This window comes from Muscardinus avellanarius, assembly GCF_963383645.1.
Source record: "Muscardinus avellanarius genome assembly, chromosome: 11".
Lineage (NCBI taxonomy): Eukaryota > Metazoa > Chordata > Mammalia > Rodentia > Gliridae > Muscardinus > Muscardinus avellanarius.
This window is the reverse complement of record NC_137797.1, coordinates 11,144,867-11,163,490: the sequence shown is the minus strand read 5'-3', so window position 1 is coordinate 11,163,490 and position 18,624 is coordinate 11,144,867. Positions and strand designations below refer to the sequence as shown.

At 56.3% G+C, this 18,624-nt stretch overlaps 1 protein-coding gene across 1 annotated transcript; it reads left to right on the top strand.

Annotated features, from left to right (window-relative positions):
* Positions 1-1,365: 1,365 nt before the first annotated feature.
* LOC308269405 (TRIO and F-actin-binding protein-like) lies at positions 1,366-17,169 on the top strand (the record flags this gene model as incomplete). Its single annotated transcript, XM_080704788.1, has 12 exons — positions 1,366-1,479; positions 4,211-4,343; positions 4,454-4,592; positions 4,899-5,050; positions 5,211-5,454; positions 6,746-6,911; positions 7,804-7,939; positions 9,966-10,187; positions 10,477-10,532; positions 10,827-10,956; positions 14,501-15,517; positions 15,716-17,169. The coding sequence occupies 12 exons, from the start codon at positions 1,366-1,368 to the stop codon at positions 17,167-17,169; spliced, it is 3,963 nt and encodes a 1,320-aa protein (XP_080560914.1).
* Positions 17,170-18,624: the final 1,455 nt, after the last annotated feature.

Sequence of the window (18,624 nt, the reverse complement as noted above, 5' to 3'; positions counted from 1 at the left end):
GTGGGGAGGAGAACTTTAATCACTCTTCTGAGACAGCTTGGCTTCCAGGACGAGGATGTTGGAGTCTTGGGCTCAGCTCAAGCCATCAGGATTTCTGTTTGGATAAGCTGCCACAAACTTGCTGTGCAACCACTTTTGTGTAAGGCTTTGTCCTTGGTCCTGAAAGTTTCCCATGGGACCCGTGTGTGTTGGCAGAGTGACCCAGTGCCCCTTACTTCTACCTCCAAAAAGAGTGGGAGGCACACGCACCTGGATGTGATTCCAGCTCAGCCATATACCTGGAGTGTCAGGGAACCTCTCTGAGCTTTAGTTCTCTGATCTGAAATTAGCATTAATTTAGCCGGGCGTGGTGGCGCATGCTTTTAATCCCCGCACTTGGGAGGCAGAGACAGGGGGATCGCGCTGGTTCGGAGCCAGCCTCTTTGGCTTAGGAGACCCTGTTTCCAAATTTAAAATATATATAAAATAGGTCTGGGAGTGTAGCCCGGAGGTAGGAGGGCTTCCAGGAACCCCAGTACCACCACCAAAAAAAAGAAAGAAAGAAAGAAAGAAAGAAAGAAAGAAAGAAAGAAAGAAATTAGCATTAATGTGAATTACAACTTTGGGGTGCTCTGGAATCACCTAGGAGGATTACTTAAATCCTTAAAAATTGTATTTTTTTAGCTTTTTTTTTTTCTGCAGTACTAGGGACAGAACCCAGAGGCATTGTACCTCTGAGCTATACCCTCAGCCCTATTTTTTAGTCTTTATTATTTTTGAAACAGGGTCTCACTGAGTTGCAAAGGGCCTCGCTAAGTAGCTGAGGCTGTCCGCGAACCGCAATCCTCCAGTCTCCGCCTCCCAAAAGCTGGGGTTAACAAGCGTGCGCCACCACGCCAGGCTGGAATCTGTATTTTTTTTTTTTTTAAGAGGCTGGGCCTTGTTGTATTGCCCAGGCTGGCCAGAACTCTTGGGCTCAACTGATGGTCCTCCCTCAGCCTCCTGAGTAGCTAGGCCTACCTGAGTGTGCCACTGCACCCAGCTGGGAATCTGCATTTTTATGAGCAGCCCAGGAGGGTATAACTCAGAGTCCTTGGAACACACTTGAACAACACCGCAGAAAGGTCTAGAAAACATATGTCAAGTGCGTGGCCACATGCTTGGGTGCCTAGTAGGTCTTACTGCTTGCTGACTGAATGAATGAACAGGTGAGTGGGTGGAGAACCTTCGATCCCTGGTCCTTGTGTGGCTTGGGAGACCAGGGGCTGGGGTCCACAGGGGTGTCCAGCCAGTCATCTTGTCCTTAAGCCCCACTGTTCTCCTCAGGACCCACGTAGAGAGTGACCTGTTGGATCGCAGGAGCTTCCCTGGCCTGGCTCATCCGGGATGGAAGAGGTGGCTGGGGATGTCGCCTGTGAGCGCTTCGAGGCCAGTGTGCTTTCCCAGAGCTGCTGTCAAAACTGCTTCCACCCTGAGGAGGCCCACGGCGCCGGGCAGCAGGTACGCGGCTCTCCCAAGTGACGAGGGCGATTCGGATGGGGAGTGGGTGCCGGGCTGGGCCTGGCCGAGCCGTGACCCTGTCCGGGAGGTTGTTGGACCATGCAACGCTTTTCAGTCTTTAGACACAGCCCTCCTGCTTTTATGTTTATCATAGCTGCATTCAATCTATTACTTGCTTTACTGTTGCGTTTTTTGAAGGGGGGTGCTGGGGACAGAGCCTAGGTCCCCGCATATATTAAGCATAAGCTCTACCACTGAGCCCCAAATCAACATCCTTTTTTCACTTGTGTGAAGCAAAACTTTACAACAGGACATCTAGAAAATTAAAAATTTTGTAGAGCCAGGCGTGGGGGCGCACACCTGTAATCCCAGTACTTGGGAGGTTGACACAGGAGGATTGCAGGTTCAAGGCTAGCCTCAGGAATTTAGTGAGTTAACAAAGCTAAAACTTAGCCGGGGTGGTGGCGCATGCTTGTGATCCCAGCATTCGGGAGGCTGAGACCGGAGGATCGCGGTTCGCGGACAGCCTCAGCTACTTAGTGAGGCCCTCTGCAACTCAGTGAGACCCGGTTTCAAAAAAATAAAGGATAAACTGGGTATGGTGGCGCACGCCTGTAATCCCCGCGCTTGGGAGGCTGAGACAGGAGGGTCACGCAGGTTCGGAGCCAGCCTCAGCTACTTAGTGAGGCTCTCAACAATTTAGTGAGACCCTGTTTCCAAATAAAATATAAAATAGGTCTGGGAGTCTAGCCCAGAGGTAGAAAGCCTCTGGGTTCAACCTCAGTACCACCACCAAAAAAAAAAAAAAAAAAAGTTAGCTGGGCGTGGTGGCGCACGCTTGTAATCCCCGCGCTTGGGAGGCAGAGACAGGAGGATCGCGCAGGTTCGAAGCCAGCCGTGCACGCTGGCTTAGGAGACCCTGTTTCCAGATAAAAATGTAAAAATAGGTCTGGGAGTGTAGCCCGGAGGTAGAAGGGCTTCCAGGAACCCCAGTACCACCAAAAAAAAAAAAAAAAAGGATAAAAAGCAGGGCTGGGGGTGTCACTCAGAGGTAGAATGCCCCTGGGTTGCATTACCACTGCCACACACCAAAAAAAGTTAAAACTTAAAGTTAAGAGCCGGGCTTGGTGGTGCACGCTTGTAATCCCCTCGCTTGGGAGGCGGAGACAGGAGGATCTCACAGGCGCTGGTTTGAAGCCAGCCGCGCTGGCTTAAGAGACCCTGTTTCCAAATTTTAAAAAGTATAAAAAAAAATAGGTCTGGGAGTGTAGCCCGGAGGTAGAAGGGTTTCCAGGAACCCCAGTACCACCAAAAACAAAACAAACAAACAAACAAAAAACCTTAAAACCTTAAAGTTAAAAAGAAAAAGGAGTTGGGGTGTAGCTTGGAGGTAGAATGCCCCTGAGTTCAAACCCCAGTATCACACACATATAAAAAATAAAATATAAATAATATATAAATAAATAAATAAGCAAACAAATAAAAATAAGAAAGCTGGAAGCTGGGCATGGTGTGGTATACTTGTCATCCCAGCACTCGGGAGGCTGAGACAGGCGGATCTGAGTTCGCTGCCAGCCTCAGCTACTTAGTGAGGCTCTTTGCAACTCAGTGAGACCCTGTTTCAAAATAAAGAATAAAATATAGAGCTGGGGGTGTAGCTCGGAGGTAGAATGCTCCTGGGTTCCGTCCCCAGTACTGCAAAAAAGTAAATAATGATAATATGTATATTATAAAGGTATTTCCAAGCCAGTTGTCATAGCGTGCACCTGTAGTTGCAGTATTTGGAAGGCTGGAACAGGAGGATCACGGGTTTGAGACCAACCTTGGCAATTTAGCAAGACTCTCACCAAACTAGCAAGACCCTGTTTCAAAACATAAAATCAAAAGGCCTGAGGGCGTAGCTCCAGTAGACTGCTGAGGGACGGAGGAGGGCCGAGTGAGTGAGGCCCGCGGTGCCAGGTGCCAGCATTCCTTTAGGTCCGCTTATTTGTGTATTTATTTATTTGTTTATTTATTTATTTATTTATTTTTATTTTTATTTTTTTGGTGGTACTGGGGGTGGAACCCAGAGGCTTTCTACCTCCGGGCTATACTCCCAGACCTTTTTTATATTTTATTTGGAAACAGGGTCTCACTAAGTTGCTGAGAGCCTCACTAAGTAGCTGAGGCTGGCTTTGAACCTGTGTGATCCTCCTGTCTCAGCCTCCCAAGCGCGGAGATCACAGGCGTGCGCCACCACTCCTGGCGTCGTGCCAGTTTTGCATGACATAACTAGGCGTGGGAGGTCGAGTGTCTTGGCAAGGCCTTGGTCAGCCTCTGCCTCCATTTCCCAGGCAACAAGGCTCAGACAGGGAAGCCATTGGGTGGGGCTACTGACAGGGAAGGAGCAGCCTGGAGGGGCCCAGGTCCATGGGGACCAGACCCACCAGACAGACAATCAAAGCTGGGGACTGCCTGCCCGGCTGCCTGTGGGGACACCGCAGGGCCCTGGGCTTGGGGGAACGCAGGGGGCTGGTGCCGCCTGAGGCTGGGTCCTACTGAGCCAGTGGAGCCCAGCCAACCACCCCCCGACGTTTCCAGCTTTGCCATCCCCTGGGTAGCCAAGGCGCCAGGCCCGGCTGTGGATCTGACACCTCCTGCTGCCCAACTCTGATCAAAATCTGGCCGCAGGGCAGGGGGTGAAAGGAGTCCAGACGGGCCTTCCATGCCCGGCCCCCCTTGGCACTCCCAGGCCCTGCTGGTGATGGCCTTTGGGCCCTGGAAGCCTGTGCCCAAGCAGGGCACTGACCAGCTGCAGCCCCCGCCCTGGCCTGGGCCGCGGGGTCCCCAGGGAGCGGTGCCAGGCTCCCACCCTCCGCTCTCAGGTGAGCCTCGGATCGGATTCCTGCGGTTTCATGTGCCCCATTGTTCTTGGCTGGGCCCTGGCTTATGAAAAGGTAATGAGGGCCCCTGCTCCCGAAGCCGGCCCTCTAAGGTTTCCGCCGCCTCTGCCGCTGCCGCCGCCACGGCTGGAGTTGGGGCCTGGAGGCGGCAGCGCGGGGGCCGGAGCCGGAGCCCCCCGGGGACGAGGGTGCTGACAGCCGACGGCCGCCACTTCCAGAGCTGCTGCCCAGGTAACCCGAGAGGAGGCGGGACGCGGGTGCCGAGGCCCTGTCTCCCACCAGGGGAGGGCCCTGCCGTCCCGGGAGGTGGGGGCCCTGGGGGGCCTCCTGGAGCCGAGCCGCCGTTCCCCCTGGGTGAGCCCAGCGCCAGCCCCCAGTGCGGCCTGGCAGAGGGCAGGAACAGGAGCCGGAGGCAGCACTGAGCCCCGGCCTCCCCTGGGGCTCCAGCCTCCCTCCCTGGAGCCCCCTCCCCCACACCAAGGTGGGGCAAATCTCGACTCCCCCCGAGGTCCTGCGGCCCCCTCCCCTGCCCTCCAGGCCAGCCATGCCCCGCTTTGCGCATGTCCTCTGGCTGCTGAAGACCCCCTGTGTGCACCTCGGGCGCTCGGGCACGCCTGCACGCATGCGCTCACAGATGAGCCTGCACGCGCTTACAGGAACGTATGCGTCAGTGCACCTAACAGGCCCAGGTACATATGCACGCACGTGTACACACGTGTGCTCCAACACACAAACACACGGCACACATACCTACACCCAGGCCCGTTCGCGTGCGCCTGTGTGGGCACGGCAGGCACCCCTGCCAGCCCGGCATGGGTCCCAAGGGGCCCTCTCCTTGAGAGATCCCAGGAGGAGATGTCTGGAGACCCACCCCGCCCTGTGCGGTGCGGGAGGGGTGTGCGGGGGAGGGGCCCACGTCCGCTGAGCTGTCTCCTCTCTCCAACCCGGCCCAGGAGCCCAGGAGCCCTTCCAGTGCCGAAGTGCCCTACTGCGACCTGCCCCACCGCCCGCCTGCCCCCGAGGACCCGCTTGGCACCCCAGCCTCCACTGGCCAGGCTGCAGTGGGCCTGGACTTCAGGCAGGGGCCCGAGAGGTGGGTAGAGCCCCAGGGCCCCCAGGGTGGATGCCCTTGCCTACCCCCCCCTTCTGAGGGCTGCGTCTAGCTGAGGGCTGCTGGGTGGTCACATGGTCAGTCCACCGCCTGGCACAGGCGGCAGCAGGCACGTTCCTCAGGCCCACTGGGAAAACTCAGCTCAGCCTGTTCCTTTTTGCACCTGGGCCTCCGAGCCTGCTGCCTCCCAGCCTGCCTGCCCACCCCGTAGTTCCCCAGGACCCAGCTCGGCTTGGCTCCAGGCCCTGTCACCCATGCCCAACCTAGCCCTCCAGGGCTCCAGACTTCTGTGAGACTCCCTCCACCTAGCACCAGCAAAGAAAAGAAAAAAGAAAAAAAAGAAAAGAAAGGGGTTTCACCAAGTCTGCGTTGCTGTGGGAATATGTGTTCCTCACAGGGGGGCATTATTTTTAAAGAAACTTTCTGCTTTCAAATATAGTTTGGAAAGTCTGGAATAAATGAATATCTCCCCTAAAACTCGTCAGGGCACTTAGTCGGCGGACATGCACTGTGGGTTTGGCTGGGACAGGTAAAGAATAGGTCTTACGTCCCACACTTATTTGGCTGCAGAACTCTTAGGATCACTTTCCTATTGCTAACTTCTGGGCCGGTGCGTGTGGCCCTGTCTTGGGGATGATGCTGCAAGCCCACCGGGGCGCGTGCACGCTGGCTGGCTTCTCCAGCAGGGCTTCCCTGTGGCTCTCCTCTGGGTGGCCCCGCTGTGTCTTGCCTCCTTCACTAGCCTAGCACGAGTCTGTGTTCTCAGTCTTACTGAGCTTGGGGTCCCTGTTCTTGTTCTAGGGGCAGAGGGTCGGGGCCCGGGCAGTAGTAGTTCTGGCTGACAACCCGGCTCTGCTCTCTCCAAGCGTTGGCCAGTGTCTTGACCTCTCTGGGTCACATTTTCTTCATCTGTAAAGTAGGACTTCAAGGGAGACCATGTAGCTCCTATAGAGAACTCAGCCCAAGCCGGGTGTGATGGTGCACGCTCGTAATCCCAGTACTTGGGAGGCTGAGATAGGAGGATTGCAGGTTTAAGGACAGCCTCAGCAAGCAGTGAGGCTCTCGTTAACCCAGTGTGACCCTGTTTCAAAATAAAAATAAAGTAGGGCTCAGAGGTAGAATGCTCCTAGGTTCAACTCCCAGCCCATAGAAAAAAAGAACTCAGCGCAGGAGGCCCTTGGTGTTGGCTCCCTGTTCCTGGCCCTGTAAAGCACACTCCTTAATCTCTATCTCTTTTTTTTGAGGAAACTCACGACCTTGATTTCTGTCCCAGGAGCCTGTCCCCTATAGCAGGACTTCCTAAAGAGGGGCCCGCAGCCACCCCCAGGAGCGAGAGCCGGGACCTCGAGGCTGTGCCCTACTTGGAGGGCCCCGACTCTGACACCAGCTCCAGCCCCCGTGCTGACCCCCCCGATGACACCAGCAACTTGTCATCTGTGGTGAGCAGGGGTCGCTGATGTGGGGGCATCGCCGGTCACCCTCCACCCCAGCCCTGGCTGTCCCTGAACCTCGCTCAGCCAGCGGGAGGGCAGGGTCGCGGCCTGGGTGGCGCTGGGTGGTCCTGGGGTCTGTCTAGGGGAGCAGTGGGAGAGGTCTCAGTCGGCCGGGAGCTTAGGTGAGTCAGCAGTGGGCTCAGGGGCCCAAACCTCTCAGGCCCCAGAGGCTGGCAGGTCGGGCGTGGTGCCCAGGGCAAGCTTGGGGCCAAGCCCTGTCCTGGTCACACAGTACCCAGCTTATGAACACTCCTGGCATCAGTACCCAAAGATAGGAAGGGAGCCGGTTCCTACTGCTCTGAGACCGTTCCGTGCAGTGGCGCAGGCCTGTAACTCTAGTACTTGTGAGGCTAAGATGGGAGATCACAGGTTCGAGGCCAGCCTCAGCATCTTAGTGAGACTCTGTTTCAAAACAAAAACTAAAAAGGGCTGGGGGTGTAGCTAGGAGGTAGAATGTCCCTGGGTTCGATCCCCACCAGGACCTCACAGCCTGTGCACGCATGGTGGCGGTGGCCCACCACCCTCGGAGGCCCCCATGGGGCTGAGGCTCAGAGGGGATGGGCAGCTTCCAGACCGCCCTGGGAGGTGGCGGGGCTGGGACTTGAACCCGCTCCTCCCAGCTGTGCAACTTTGGACAAGTTCTTGGCTTCCACCATGTGTCTACTTGCCAGAGCTGAAGGGAGATGAGCTGAGTGAGCATCTGTCAAGGGCCCAGACCGTGCCAGGCATACAGCAGGTGCCCTTTAAATGTCCCTTCCTTTCCCCCTCTGGTGCTGGGCGTGCGAGCCCTGGGGCCGTCTCCTCCCACAATGCCCTCTGTCCTCCTCTTCCCTGGCAGGACTGGGAGGAAGTCCCCAGCTGGGACCAGAGCGTGATGATCCCACGGAGGCCCCAGGAGGGGCCAAGAAACGACAGTACCCAGAGGGTCACCGGGTCCCCCGCGAGAGGAGACACTGCAGGCCAGAAAAAGGAGGGTGAGTCGTGCCAGGGTGGTCCCTGGCGGGGATGCTGGCCTGGGGTACCCATACGACCATCTCACTGGCCGTTGGGGGCCTGAGTCTTAACTGTAGTAGTGGCAGCGCTCATGTGTTTTGGAGCAGCCGTGAAGTACCAAGCCACCTGCATTGCATACTTCCTCCCACAGCGGCCAGGTTGGGATCTCTAAGCTGCCAGGGATGGAAACCGGGTAAATGTAGATGGGATGAAAAGGTGTCAGGGCTGGCTTCAGGCTCGGCTGCATCCAGGTGTTCAAACAGCACCAGAAATCTGGTCTCTGCTCCCCTCTGCTCTGAGACCGTTCCGTCCTTAGTGAGAACCTCCCGGATACTGGCATGCCGGCTTCTCTAAACAAGGTTCTCACCACAGCCCAGCATGCCTGGCTGTGTCCCACCAGCTCATCAGCTTCCTCAGAAAAAGGATGGTTTTCCCAACCATGGTAGATAACATCCCGGGAAGGGCTCTCATTGGGACCCAGTGCAGTGGTCAGGGTCAGCCCCCTGTGCAAGCCTCATGCCTGGGATATGGGGAGAAGAGAGGCTCCCAAGGAAATCAGGGTGATGGCTCCCAGGGAGAGGGGAGAGGCTGCTGTCAGGCCATGCCCATAGGGACCAGGGACATTGGCCATCATCAGCTGGACTGTGAGTTCGTGCTGAGTCCCAGAGTCTGACCCTCAGTCACTACTTCATGTTACCTCCTGGTCTCTGTCTTCAGCATGGATTGGATTTGGGGATGTGGGGCCAGGATGTCCACATCCTAACCCCAGTGGGCAGTCCTGGCCTCCCATGGCTCCTGCAGCACTCAGCCACCAAACACGTAGGCCTTAGATGTATGTAAAGATGCTGGCCACCAGCCAGGCACAGTGGTGCACGCCTGTAATCCCAGCACTTGGAAGGTTGAGAAAGGAGGATTGTAGGTTCAAGGCCAGCCTCAGCAACTCAGTAAGACCCTGTTTCAAAATAAAAAGTAAGCTGGGATGCCGGGCGTGGTGGCGCACGCTTGTAATCCCCGCGCTTGGGAGGCAGAGACAGGAGGATCGCGCAGGTTCGAAGCCAACCGCGCGTGCTGGCTTAGGAGACCCTGTTTCTAAATAAAAATGTAAAAATAGGTCTGGGAGTGTAGCCCGGAAGTAGAAGGGCTTCCAGGAACCCCAGTACCACCAAAAAAAAAAAAAAAAGTAGGCTGGGTGTGGTGGCACATACTTGAAATCCCAGTATCTGAGAGGTTGAAACAGGAGGATCACAGGTTTGCAGGCTGCTTCAGCTACTTAATGAGGCCCTCCACAACATAGTGAGACCCTGTTTCAAAATAAAGAATAAAAAAATAGGGCTGGGGGTATAGCTCAGAGCCCTGGGTTCAATCCCCAGTACTACCAAAATAAAAAATGAATAAATAAATAAAAAGTACAGTTGAATGGGGGGGGGTGTAGCTAGGAGGTAGAACGGCCCTGGATTTCATCATCAGTTAAAAAAAAAAAAGAAAGAAAATATGCCAGAAATCAATGGGTTACAGGATGCCCACCTGTAATCCGAGCTGCCTGGGAGGCTAAGACAGGAGGATTGCAGGTTCAGCGTCAGCCTCAGCAACCTAGCAAGAGCCTGTCTCAAAGTAATAAAATAAAGTAGGACTAGGGAGTGTAGCTTGGAGGTAGAATGCCCCTGGGTTTCATCCCCAGTACCAAAGAAAAAAAGGGAGGAAAAGATGCTGGACACCAATGGCCCAGGATGCATTGCTGCTTGGGAGCCCGAGGCGAGAGGATCGCAGGTTCGAGGCTAGCCTCAGGAACTTGGTGGTAGAGCACCCTGGGTTTGATCCCCATACGGAGAAAAAAAATAGGCAGATAGACAAGGAGAGAGAGGTGGTGGCGGATGAATGAAGTGAAGGGAAGAGAGAGTTACATGGTGTCTGGGGAATGGACTCCCAAGGGGGCCATGCGCCTGCCGCCCTTCTGTAGCCCAGAAGCAACAGAGAAACCTGAATTAGGGCCGTGCTTATGGGGCACAGAAGGAATAGACAATGAGAGACCTGGGACGTGGACTCATGGGGCTCAGGGCAGGAGGGGCACGGCGGCAGCTCCTGGCATCTGCACGGAGGCGAGCCACCAGGACCAGGATTCTTCCGGAGCCTCTGAGGTCTGCCCCGCCCCCTTCGATAATCAGATCTGTCACCAGCACCCCGTGTGGGGCTGGGAAGAAGGAATGACATGGGGGACCGACTGCCTCCTGGGTGCGGCTGCTTGGCGGGGTCTTGCGCCTAGCGCCTGCTTTAACTGTGCCGTGTGACCCACTTAAGGAGAAGCCGGCCCCGCCGTCCACCTGGTGGCAGCTCCCTGAATTGCAGGCAGGCCGCCAAGGCTCAGGGGGATTTAGCCAGCTCTGGGATGCCCAGGCCTCCTTGACACCTCTCTTTGGACACCTGCCAGTTGGCAAAGCTCACTCAGCGGGCAGGCCGTGCAGAGGACGGGACACACCGTGCCCCGGGCCATCCATGGAGCCTGTCCTGCGTGCCTGTGCAGGGCTGCAGGGCGAGGCAGATCCTGGACTGGCAGGGCGCAGGGGGCAGCTGGAGATGGTGGGAAAGGGAAGGCTCTGGGTCCAAGGCACTTAGCTGGCTGCAGGGGCCAGCTCCACCGTGCCCTTGCCGACGGGCACGTAAGCGCCAGGCTGGAGCAGAACTAGAGCTGGAAGTGGAAGCACACTGTACTGAGCACCTACTGTGTGCCGAGCACTTTTCTAAGCCCCATCTGGAGGCCAAGGCCCTGCCCAAACAGAGCTAACTGTGGGGAGAGCGGACGACCAAATACATGAGGTAGATGTGGGGACGTGGACCGAGGGCTGCTCCTGATGGGCTGACCAGGGACCCCAGGTACAAGAAGGAATCAGCCAGGCGGAGAGGACGGCGCGCTTCCCAGAGTCAGCAGCAAGAGCGAAGGCCCTGGGGCGGCGGAGTATGTGTTATTTTGGAGGAAGTGCAGGGAAGGTGGGTGCTGAAGCCGGTGAGTGGGAGGTGCTGCAGGAAGCTGGGTGGGGGTGGCAGAGAGCAGGCCTGCAGTGGGAATCCTGGTTGTACTCCAGATGCAGGAAGGAGCACCTGGAGTCTTATTTGTTTTCTGTTTTTATTTTTAAATAATCTTAGATGTACAGAACAGTGACACAGATCGTGCTGAGAGTTCCTACTGGACCCTTCGCCCAGGCTCCATCTTTGATCAGAATTAAGAGACTGATGGTGAAACCTGGCGTGGTGGCGCACACTTGTCATCCCAGCATTCGGGAGACTGAGACAGGAGGATCGCGGTTCACAGACAGCCTCAGCCACTTAGTGAGGCCCTTTGCAACTCAGTGAGGCCCTGTTTCAAAATAAAGAATAAAAGCTGGGCATGGTGGGCACGCTTGTAATCCCCGTACTTGGAAGGTCGAGACAGGAGGATCGCGCAGGGTGGAAGCCAGCCTCGGCTACTTAGTGAGGCTCTCAGCAACTTGGTGAGACCCTGTTTCCAAACAATATATAAAATAGGTCTGGAGCCAGGCATGCTAGCGCACACTTGTAATCCCAGCATTTGGGAGGCTGAGACCAGAGGATCATGCAGGTTTGAAGCCAGCCTCAGCTACTTAGCGAGGCCCTCTGCAACCTAGTGAGACCCTGTTTCAAAAGAAAGAATAAAAAAAATAGGGCTGAGGGTGTCACTTGGAGGTAGAATGCCCCTGGGTTCCATCCCTAATACCGCAAAAAAAAAAAAAAAAGAAGGAGAAAAATAATAGGGCAGGGGGTATAGCTCAGAGGTCAAATGCCTCTGGGTTCCATCCCCAGATCTACAAAAATTAAATATATATATATATATATATATATATATATGAAGAAATTAACATTGATACAGTACTATTAGGTACAATATCACAAACTTTATTAGATTCAGTATTTTTTATTTGTGTGTGTGTGTGTGTGTGTGTGTGTGTGTGTGTGTGTGTGATGCTAGGGACTGAACCCAGGGATATTCTATCCCTTGCCGTATTTATTATTTGTTGTGGGTCTGGGGATGGAACCCAGGGGTATTTGAAGTCAGAGCTACATTTCCTGCCTATTTTTTTTTTTTTTTTTTGCGGGTCTGGGGATGGAACCCAGGGGCATTCAACCTTCGAGCTACACCCTCTGCTCCATTTTTTATTCTTTATTTTGAAACCGGGTCTCACTGAGTTGCAGAGGGCCTCACTAAGTAGCTGAGGCTGTCCTCGAACCGCAATCCTCCGGTCTCAGCCTCCCAAATGCTGGGATGACAAGCGTGCGTCACCATGCTCGGCTCCCTGCCCTATTTTTTATTCTTTATTTTGAAACAGGGTCTCACTAAGTTGCAGAGGGCCTCACTAAGTAGCTGAGGCTGTCTGCGAACCACGATCCTCCATCCCAGCCTCCCAAATGCTGGGATTACAAGTGTGCGCCACCAAACCCAGCTGGCATTTTATTTTTTATTTAGAAAAAGGGTCTTGCGCCGGGCATGGTGGTGCACGCTTGTAATCCCTGCGCTTGGGAGGCAGAGACAGGAGGATCGTGAAGGTTCGAAGCCAGCCACGCACGCTGGCTTAGGAGACCCTGTTTCCAAATAAAAATGTAAAAATAGGTCTGGGAGTGTAGCCTGGAGGTAGAAGGGCTTCCAGGAACCCCAGTACCACAAAAAAAAAAAAAAAAGAAAGAAAGAAAGAAAAAGAAAAAGAAAAAGGGTCTTGCTAAGTTGCTGGGAGTGTCACAAAGTTGTGAGGCTGGCTGTGAACCTGAGACCCTCCTGTCTTAGCCACCTGGCTCGCTGTTTTCTTTCTAATAGCCATACTCTTCCTCTGCCCCAGGTCCAGTCCGGAGCCCCATCCTGTTCTCAGTTGTCTCAGTTCCTTTGTGTCCTGTGTTCTGTTCTGTTTGCTTTATTTTTACAGTTCTGGGGACTGAAACCAAGGATGCTCCACCACTGAGCGGTACCCCCATCTCTTCTTAATTTTTTTTTTTCAGTACTAGGGATGGAACCCAGGGCATTCTACTTCCAAGCCACACTTCCAGCCTTAGATTTTATTCTTTATTTTGAAACAGGGCCTCACTAAGTAGCTGAGGCTGTCCACAAACCCACAGTCCTCTGTCTCAGCCTCCCAAATATGCCCGGCTCTGGTTTTTTTTATTTTTATTTGTGTGTGTGTGTGTGTGTGTGTGTGTGTGTGTGTGTGTGTGTGTGTGTGTGTTACTATGGATGGAACCCAGGGGCATTCCACCTCCAGGCTACACCCCCAGCCCAGCCCTATATTTTATTCTTTATTTTGAAACAAGGTCTTACTAAGTTGCAGAGGGCCTCACTAAGTAGTTGAGGCTGGCTACAAACCTGTGATCCTCCTGTCTCGGCTGCCTGGCTCTTAAATGTTTTTTTGTTTTGTTTTGTTTTGTTTTGTTTTTTTCTTTTTGAAGTAGGATCTCACTAAGTTGCCAAGGCTGACCTCGGCCTCAAGCTTGTCTCAGCCTCCTAAGTAGTTGGGATTACACATTACAGGTGTGTGCCGCTGCACCTGGCTTGCGTCTGCCTATCTAAGACAGTTTTCTAGCTTCTCCTTACCGTTTCCTGCAGGGCTGTGAGTGGGGGCATCTGGCCTTTTGCTTTGGAAAGGATATCTCTGGGAAAATCTGACGGGCACACATGCTGGGCTTGCTACTGGGGGCTTAGGGTGGGGAGGCGGCTGGAGATGAGAGAAACAAATAGACTGGGAGGGATTTTTTAGGGTGACAGAGGGACACTGGCCCATCAGGAAGCAACAGTGCCACTTGGCGGGGAACAGGCTGCAGGCAAAGCAGGGAGGGGACCTGAGGCATGGCCTCCAGGAAGGCAGTCGCCGTGCCTTCAAGACAAGGCCGCAGCGCCTCTCCTGGGCACCAGCGTGGGACACACATGTGCAGCTGGGGGCTGAGAAATTCTGAGGGGTGGAGAATTACACCAAGGTCACGAAGAAGCCATCATGGACCCGGGAGTCTTGAAGGGTCGCTGTCGAGGGCAGTTCTGTGAGTGGGAATTGCCAGGGTTAAGACAGAAGGTGAGACTGCGTCCTGGGCAGGGCCTGAGATTCTGCCCCTGGAGGAGCCTTGGGGCAGGAGGGGCCTTCAGGTAGGAGGTACAGTGCCTCTAAAGCTGTCACTTACCGAAGAGGCTCATCAGAAGAAACCCGGGCATTGGCGGGGACCCCGCTGTGTAAAGCAGGACGGGGAGGAGAGAGCTGTAGGGCAGCTGCCAGCCCCCCCCCCTTACTTAGGGCCACACAGGATACTGTCAAAACTGCTCCTTACATGTCTGCCTCTTCTCTGATGTGATCTTGCAGGCCTGGGACCCACCCCCCATTGACTGAGGCTCCAAATTTCTGACCCAGTTAGAGGCGCCCCAGCCCTGGTCCAATTGGCCCTGATCGGAGGAGTTGAATAGTGAGATCTTGGAAGCAGGAGTGGGGTCTGTCTTCATCGTGGGTCCCCGGGGACAGAGACCCAGACTCTCTGCCTCACCTGGAGTCTCTCTCCTCTCTCTCCAGACACTGGCGGTGGGAGCCGGAGCGCTGGCCAGCACTGGGCAAAACTCCGGGGAGAAAGCGGGTGCTTCTCCTTGGAACGACACCGCTCGGGACCTGCCCAGGCTTCCTCTGTGACACCACAGCGCAGATCTCCAGGCGCCACCCCCCAGGCTTCCTCTGCCCAAAGAGACGTTGACCAGGCTGCCTTTGCACAGCGAGAACACTCCCAGACCTCTCCCCCACGACTCACCCAGAGGGACAACCCCAGGACCCCTCCCACCCAACAGGACACCTCCAGAGCCTGGTCCACACAGCGGAACACCCAGCGAACATCTTCTCCCAGCAGAACCACCCAACGGGACAACCCCAGAGCCTCCTGCGCCCAGAGGGACAACCCCAGAGCCTCCTCTCCCAACAGACCTTCCTGCATCCAGCGGGATAACCCCAGAGCCTCCTCTCCCAGCAGAACCACCCAGTGGGACAACCCCAGAGCCTCCTGCGCCCAGAGGGACAACCCCGGAGCCTCCTCTCCAAATAGAACCACCCAGCGGGACAACCCTAGAACCTTCTGCACCCAGAGGGACAATCCCAGGACTTCCTGTGCCCAGAGGGACAACCCCAGGTCCTCTTCTCCAAATAGAACCACCCAACGGGACAACCCCAGAGCTGCTTCTCCCAACAGAACTTTCTGTGCCCAGCGGGACAACCCCAGAGCCTCCTCTCCAAATAGAACCACCCAACGGGACAACCCCAGAGCCTCCTCTCCAAATAGAACCACCCAGCGGGACAACCCCAGAGCCTCCTGCGCCCAGAGGGACAATCCCAGGTCCTCTTCTCCAAATAGAACCACCCAACGGGACAACCCCAGAGCTGCTTCTCCCAACAGAACTTTCTGTGCCCAGCGGGACAACCCCAGAGCCTCCTCTCCAAATAGAACCACCCAACGGGACAACCCCAGAGCCTCCTCTCCAAATAGAACCACCCAGCGGGACAACCCCAGAGCCTCCTGCGCCCAGAGGGACAATCCCAGAACTTCCTGTGCCCAGAGGGACAACCCCAGAGCCTCCTCTCCCAACAGAACCACCCAACGGGACAACCCCAGAGCTGCTTCTCCCAACAGAACTTTCTGTGCCCAGCGGGACAACCCCAGAGCCTCCTCTCCCAACAGAACCACCCAACGGGACAACCCCAGAGCCTCCTCTCCCAACAGAAACACCCACCGGGACAACCCCAGAGCCTCCTGTGCCCAACAGAACACCTCCAGGACCTCCCCCACCCAGCGCGACAACCCCAAAGCCTCCAGTACCCGATGGGAGCACCTCAGAAGCGCCTGCACGCAACGGGGCCCCACACACTCCTCTTCCTCCAGGCGAGACTGCCCTGGGAACCCCTCCCCACAGAGATGCTCCCAGGACAACCCTGGACCCTTGTCCCCCCGCGGCCCCACTCAACGGACGGGGCCCAGGAACTCTTCTCCCCATCGCACCAACAAAGACATCCCCTGGGCCTCTTTTCCGCTCAGGCCCACTCAGAGTGATGGCCCCCGAACCTCCTCCCCGGTGCGCTCCAAGCAAAGCGAAGTGCCCTGGGCATCCATCGCCCTCCGGCCAACCCAAGGTGACAGGCCTCAGACCTCATCTCCCACCAGACCGGCCCAGCAAGACCCACCCCAGGCCTCCTCGGCATCCCGGGCCACCGGTTCCTCCCATAACCCCGGCCACCCGGGTGCCTCGCGGACTCAGTCGCCTGCATACCCTGCCCCCCGCGGGGCTCCCCTGCCTTCCTCTGAGCCCGCCCAGGCCCCCTGCGCTGTGTGCATCGGACACCGCGACGCGCCGCGAGCCTCCTCACCCCCTCGCTACTTGCAACACGACCCCTTCCCCTTCTTCCCGGACCCCCGTGCCGCAGAGATGGAGCTGCCCCACCACGACCCCCCCTACATGCCACCTGCCGTGTGCATCGGACACCGCGATGCCCCCTGGGCAACCTCGCCCCCACGCCACGCCCAGTTCGACCCGTTCCCCTTCCTCCCGGACACCTCGGACACCGAGGCGGAGCCCCCCCACCACGACCCCCCTCAGTTGCCCCCAGCCGTGTGTATCGGGTACCGCGACGCGCCCCGGGCCTCCTCCCCACCGCGCCAGTTCCCGGAGCCCTCCTCCTCGTTCCTGGACCTCCCCAGGGCCAGCACCGAGAGCCTGGTCCCCTCCACAGACTCGCTGCTCGAGCCGGCGCGCACGCCCACCCCGGTGTGCATCGGCCACCGCGACGCCCCCTCCTTCTCGCCCCCGCCGCGCCAGGCCCCCGAGCCCGCCCTGTACTTCCAGGACCGCCCCGGGACCAGCACGGAGAGCCTGGCGCCCTCCACCGACTCCCTGCACGGCGGCCCCCCGCAGCCCCCGCACGTGTGCATCGGCCACCGCGACGCCCCCCGGGCCTCCTCCCCGCCGCGCCACCCGCCCGGAGACCCCGCGCTGCTGGCGCCTTCGCCCCCGCCGGGCAGCTCGGGGGGCTCCCGGGGCGCGGCGCCCCCCTGGGAGACCCGGCACAACCTGCCGAGGGAGGAGTACTCGGTGCTGGCCGACCTGCCCCCGCCCCGGAGGCTGGCGCAGAGGGAGCCCGGGCCCCCGGCGCAGGGCAGCCCCGGCCGCGCCGAGGTGGAGCGCCTGTTCGGGCAGGAGCGCAGGTGAGCTGGGGCGGGCGGCCACCCGGCCGGGGGAGGCGGCCAGCGGCTGGACTGGGGCGAGATTGCCCGGAGGGAGGCCGCAGGCCCCTCCCTGCGACCGATCGCGGGCTGTGTGACCTTGGGCAAGCCCCTAGGTCTCTCTCTTTCTGCATATTAGGGCTGTGTTTTGTTTTTGAGGATTAAGCCATTCACAGCCTAGTGGTCAAAGGCCACGTCCAGAGCGGCCAGGGCCACTGCGCACCGGTGCCATCTGCTCCTGTGATTTAACCTATCTGAACCTCAGTTTCTTCACCTGTCCGATGGGGGAGACACTAGCACTTTTATTTCAATGAATTTAAATTTTCAACCCCAGCAAAGGAAACCCAGAGGTCCCTGAGCACTCCCCGAAACAGAGGTGTCTGCTCAAACCCAGAGCCAGAGGCACAGAATTCATCTTATTTATTTGGTGGGGCCTGGGATGGAACCCCGGGCCTCGCGTGTGCTGAGCAGGGGTTCTGCACGGAGCCCCCAGCCCGAGCCATGTCGCCCCGCAGCCTCTCTGGAGATTAAACTGTTCCTTTCTGGGATGGGAGATAGCACTGGAGGTCCAGGTGTCCAGGTGTCTGACGAGTCTCCTTGGTAGCAGGGGACACATCCCCTCCTTACCGGGCTGAGATGTCCTTCCCCAGCAGTGCCAGACACTGGTTTTCAAGGTTCAGAACTAGAATTCCGTGAGTTAAGAGCCGGGTGTAATCCCAGCATCTGGGAGGCTGAGACAGGAGGATCGCGGTTCGCGGACGGCCTCAGCTACTTAGTGAGGCCCTCTGCAACTTAGTGAGACCCTTTTTCAAAATAAAGAATAATAAAAAAAAAAAATAGGGTAGTTCGAATGCCCCTCCTGGGTTCCATTCCCAGACCCGCAAAGAAAAAAAGAAAAAAAGAAAAAAAAAAAGCGTTCTATGAGTTAGGGTGGAGAGAACCAGAGGAAGGGAAGGAATCTCAAAACCGTGAGTGCATAGCCAGTGATTATTAGGTATTCACCAAGTTGTCATCAGAACATTTGCAGCCCCTAAAAGGGCGTGAATACTTTGTACCTAAACTTCCTCTTTGCTGCCCCCCGAGACGTTTCTCTGAGACTTGAATCTGCGTGAGAAACCTTATCTCTTATTCTTCAAATTTCCTTTTCCAGTAAACTTGATCCGTCTGCTCTCCAAGGGACAAGTTTTGTAGACTCCAGCATTCGTGTGTTTTTTTCTTTGACCTTAAAAGAAAACAAACAAACAAACAAAATATGCTGAGTGTGGTGGTGCACACCTGTAATCCCAGTACTAGGGAGATTTAGACAGGAGGGTTGCAGGTTCGAGGCCAGCCTTAGCAATTTAGGGAAACCCTGTTTCAAAAATGCCCCTGGGTTCAATCCCCATTACAAAAACAAAAACAAGTTTTAGCTTTGCAACGGAAGTAGCAGAAAGTCGGGGAG